At 29.2% G+C, this 5,264-nt stretch overlaps 2 protein-coding genes across 2 annotated transcripts; both read left to right on the forward strand.

The window, feature by feature from the left end:
- Nucleotides 1–2,690, forward strand: LOC125067515. Its single transcript, XM_047676173.1, has 5 exons — nucleotides 1–96; nucleotides 493–612; nucleotides 915–1,106; nucleotides 1,690–1,846; nucleotides 2,475–2,690. The coding sequence occupies exons 1-5, from the start codon at nucleotides 1–3 to the stop codon at nucleotides 2,525–2,527; spliced, it is 618 nt and encodes a 205-aa protein (XP_047532129.1). The 3' UTR covers nucleotides 2,528–2,690.
- A 790-nt stretch (nucleotides 2,691–3,480) lies between these two features.
- LOC125067516 lies at nucleotides 3,481–4,882 on the forward strand. The gene is made up of 4 exons (XM_047676175.1): nucleotides 3,481–3,596; nucleotides 4,112–4,279; nucleotides 4,505–4,658; nucleotides 4,830–4,882. The coding sequence occupies exons 1-4, from the start codon at nucleotides 3,501–3,503 to the stop codon at nucleotides 4,880–4,882; spliced, it is 471 nt and encodes a 156-aa protein (XP_047532131.1). The 5' UTR covers nucleotides 3,481–3,500.
- The last annotated feature ends 382 nt before the right edge of the window (nucleotides 4,883–5,264 follow it).

Raw genomic sequence — 5,264 nt, forward strand, 5'->3', positions numbered from 1 at the left:
ATGGCAATTTTAGACAGAATACCTAAAGTGGAGAAATGTTGTGGATGTGTGACAGATCTCAAAACAGCTGCAGCTATTATAGCTGTTATCAGCATAGTTAGTACTTACGTATTCATTATTGTTTATAGAACATCTTTTACATATCTTAACTTTAAAATCAATAATTAAATATTGACTGGACAGCCTCTTATTAGCGCCCACTATCTGAGAAAATGTTCATCTATTTTTATAACAGCAGCGTTGTCAAATTCAGTGATGATTCATCAACATTTAAATTATGACAACATCATGGTTTATTTCAAAAATAAATACATGCATACCTATGCGAACATGTATGCAGCAAATACATCAGTCAAATACACGAAACTGTATCGATAATTTTAGCGCTTTTATAGATTATTTTGAATTATTTATGAAGGCATGCATTAATTGATATTTTTGTTTCGTATTTACCTTTCCATGCTTTTATTAAAATAATAACTTTTTTTGCAGGTAACTAGTCCATTGGTATCTTGGGCGATCATACGACATGCTTACATTATTCGAGTAACATGCGTTGTTAAAACGAACTCATCTCAACCTGATGTTGTGGACATTAATTTTAATAATGCAGTAAGTACATTGAACTACGTAGTTATATAACTGAATCTTTTTCGAATAAAATAGAAATAGTGAAGTAGCATAAGAAACCTAAGAACTAATTAAATTTCAATAAAGTCGATTCTATATTCATTGAAGTAAAATCAGATTTCATGATATGACAAGATTGTTGAATCCACGATTGTACTCGTATCACTCACATAAAATCGATTGGAATCGATTTATTAATTGAAATTATTCAATATTTAGAAAAAAATATTCAAGACGAAATGTTAAGTCTATTTTAATTGTTAAAATTGTAAATTATATTTCAGCTTAGTTTCGGCTTTGGAGCGAATGCCGGCCTTGGACCTTCATGCCTATCACGCAATACAACAGACGAGTCGGGCGTGGACAAGACTAAGTCTGATTTTATCCGGTTTGTAAGGTATAGTGGCTGGATAGTGCTGTTAGCAGATGCTACCTTCCTCTTCAGCGGCGTTAATTTCCTTATCAAAATGTTTAAAGTAAGTTTTAAAATATTTGTCTTGTTTAATCTTTTTCTATTACAATATTATCTTGAGCCACCGGTATAATTTGGCCTATCTAAATCAGCAAAAAAATATTATAAAATAGTCCATTAAAACTATTTCCAAAAATATTATGAATAAAGTCACTAAAATATAATAACAATTTAGACGCCATGAATAATGAAACTCGTTTGGAAGAAGAATACTAATTAAGTTCACAACAAACAAGTTTTACTAAAACATAATAATTATGTCTTGATTGTTATATATTCATCGCACTCGTAATCTTACTTATAAGTATTATAATGAAGTTGGTACAGGCCCGCTTCAATATGCGTTACAAATGAATAAATTTATACCTACCATAAGAAGTGCGACGTTTTTTTTTTGTAATGTTCAGCTGAAAAAATTACTAAACCTAATAATAAACCTAGTAAAAGAAGATGTTACGCATTTCAGTGAAGGTTTTTGTGTAATACATTACCGTTTATAGGTATATGTACGTAGCTGTGCTTCGTAACACTATTGATTTAACAAGGGTGAATTTCGTGTTCTCTTATTAAAGATTTAACAATTCCAGGGTGTTGACAAAGATGCAGCTTTAATTTTTATACTAGCAGGCCTGACGTCAGTGTTGCTTTCATTCGTATACGGCATGTTGTATGTCTCAGCCTGCGTTTATGCAGGCAGCGGCTTTCCAGTTTACGAGTTCTTTTTCGCGGGTGTCGATTTAACAAGTAAGCTTGAAATTACTTTCAATTAGTTGTTTATCTTTTGCAATTAAAGCAATTTTAATATTTTGTTACTTATCTTGCACAGACATCGTTTATACTAGTTTAATTTGCATACAGAGATGAGATACATATATTAAAATAATTTTACACAGTAATTGATTCCTAATTCGATTTGATTTCACTTATATGTCTATCTATACGAGTTCATTGATTAAGCATAAATCCTCTTATCTTTCAATAAAATTAATGAAAAATGTCTTTTACTCAGAAATTAAAATAAATAAAAAAATAATGTTGTTCATTTAAGTGTAGTCATATTCGAGTCTCGCTATTAATTTATATAAAATAAAAAATAAATAAAAAAATATGCAAAAATAAAAAATAACACTGAATAATCAAGATAAAATGAAGAATTTAAGATTTTATTTTTCAGTGTTTGTTATACGGCTATATTTAATTGTTGTCATAAACTCGTACTATCAACTTTCACCACCACCTACCTCGGCAATCGACAGATTGTATAAGTTCATGTCGTATACAATGCTAACTGTATATGGATATATGACAAACGCCACCTCCGTCTGCTTCGGGTATATATATTCATGTAATTATTGTGTATTTCAATTTTCAGTTTGGATCTACTTTTTAATAGTGGTGTATTCCTACAGACAAAGGACTTCTTGAGGGCCATAATAAAAGGTTCACACGAAAATTTAAAACGAAAAGTCAACAGTGGAAAGTGTTATATTAAAATCATAATAGATACGTACAGTAAGCCTATGTTATCCTTATACTACGTACGATTTTTTATATTATTTTTTTGTATTATTAAATTATTTATTCCTTTTATTGGTTTTATTTACGATGAAATACAACTACTACTAACCTACAGTTTTTAAAACGATGATTAAATTCAGTTTACTAATTCTGACTAAATACTTAATTCTCATAAGTGTTCTATTAGGTCATTAATTGCCATTGCCCGATTAAAATTACAGTTGCTGTTAATACCACTGCTGTTTCAAGATCTCTCTTTTTTGAGCCTTGGAGATAATTTCACCATGTACGGGTTGGTGGATAAACATGTGGCTGATTATCATCCGAAAAATGTAGGTTACCGCAAGTTGTTATCCCTTACAACCGAAAACGTGATAAATTTTCCACACAAATTAATCATGTGAAATCAGTGGTATTTACCTGGTTATGAACCCACAATCTTCGGCTAAGATTAACGAATCAATTGATTTAGTTAATTTTACTTTAATCAGCGATTCAGAAACGTTAAGGTAAGTCGTAAGAAAACGAACGTAAAAATACTGTATGCTAAAATTAGAATTAGTAAAAAACGATCAGGTATATATAAATACTCTTATAAGTGTTCATAGAGTGTAAAATACACACATACATGTGTAGAATGAGTAATTCTATAATGTCATATGTATTCGATGCCTAGTTTCAATTAATATTATTTTGAATCTGTGCATTCTGTCAAGTATCAATATGCGAAAATGTAATGTTATATTTGTATAAGACATCGTTATGTTGAAAATAAAAAGTAAATAAAAATATTTTATACACGAGAAACTGTAATTGCAATATTTTATAGGACCTTAAATTTAGTTTAATGTTTTAAGTGCAATAATATACTGACACTTCGATGGGATTATTCAAATTTTTACCGAAAGCGGAAAGATTTTGTTGGTGTACGAGAAATTTAAAATGTGCCTCGTTTATTATTATTTTTATGGGCATGGTACGTACCTAATTATAAAATACAAACCTAAATACTAAAATATATACTAAGTGCGTAAAATTTTGTAACTATTCATTAAATAAAAATTATAGTTAATAGTAACCTCTAGATTGTTAATACACTGTCAAGTATGGAATTTTATTTGTTATGTATTTAATACATGTTTGTGTTGAACATATAAAAAAAAATTGTATGGTCGCATCGCAGTTTGGCGGTAAAACAACTGCTTGAATTGTCCTCAATAGAGCCCGCACCGGACAGCACCGGGTGGTACGCACCCCTGACCCCCTAACTTCTTACAGATACGAAAATAAATATGATAATACAATTAATACCAACCCTAACAATCTCCCTTACCTATTCAGCCCATGCTTTAATCACCGCCCTCTCCAACTTAAGCGTTGTATAATTCTTATTTTCAATAATAATATATACCTATATAAGTATTGATTATAATTATTTCCTTTTGATTATATATTTTAAAATATACCTATAGTAAAAGAATACGTTTTCAGATTTCAAGTATCATTACCTCGGCAATTTTATGCAAACCTGTTTGCAAAGAACTCTACAATGTTTCTAGTCCTATAAAATTACCTGTGAACATACTGCGATGGATTCTTTTTACATCTGAAATGTTACTGTTAGCCAGTGCATTTGCATTCTTACTCGGAATATTTTGGGTAAGCATTCAACCAATATCTATACCAATATCTATAGTAATATTTTTATTGTTACACCCTATATTTAAATAGTAGCTTTAATAGTAAATTAATGACAATTTTGCTTTGAATAATGATTATTGTAAATGTGTATGACTTAAATATGATCGCGAAAAATACATTCACACTTATTATTTTAAATATGTGTATGATTTTTATTTTACTTTTATATTTTTATACTTTCAGTCTATCCGAATAACCGCCGACATATTTATAGTTTCCATATTGTTGAAATGTTTTTTAACAATTCTTTATGCAAGTTTAATAATTGTACAAGAGCACTATGCGCACTGCAGATGGTATAACACGCAAATATTTAACTTGATCGTATACACAATAAGTAAGTATTTGAAAAAAAAAATGCAGTAAATATTTAACCTATAGTAATAACGTCAATATGCACAATACATAAAATTTACTGTTTGTTGTCCATAAAGACTAATTACAGGTAAATATTTGTTTGTTCGTAAATTATAATATAATTATTAACAAATGTTCAATGTTTTTACAGTGTGGTGCTATTTTGTGATCATCATCAATGCATACGAAGGACAAATAGAATAGGAAAAGAATGTATATTTGTATTATGTTTTAAATTAACACCTTAAATTAACCGTTATATAAACTGAACAAAATAAAGTGACCAATTCACGTTTTCTTTAGATTTTATTAACATAACATATAAGAACAATTCACTATCATTCAAATTAATATATATATGCTATATTGTAAATAATATAGACGTAAAAATATAAATAATACCCATTTTAAGCGATTTTCATGGAAGAGATCCAAGAAAAGAATGCCAAGATCTTCTTAGGCTTAAGGCTTGTTTCAAACAAGCACAATGGTTTGTATATTATGCTAAGTAGGTACTTGTAATAAATCTCGTGCTGAGTGGCGAATAAATACAATATGACCAAATTAAATGACATGAGACGGAGTA

The sequence above is a fragment of the Vanessa atalanta genome, chromosome 11, assembly GCF_905147765.1.
Source record: "Vanessa atalanta chromosome 11, ilVanAtal1.2, whole genome shotgun sequence".
Taxonomy (NCBI): Eukaryota; Metazoa; Arthropoda; class Insecta; order Lepidoptera; family Nymphalidae; genus Vanessa; species Vanessa atalanta.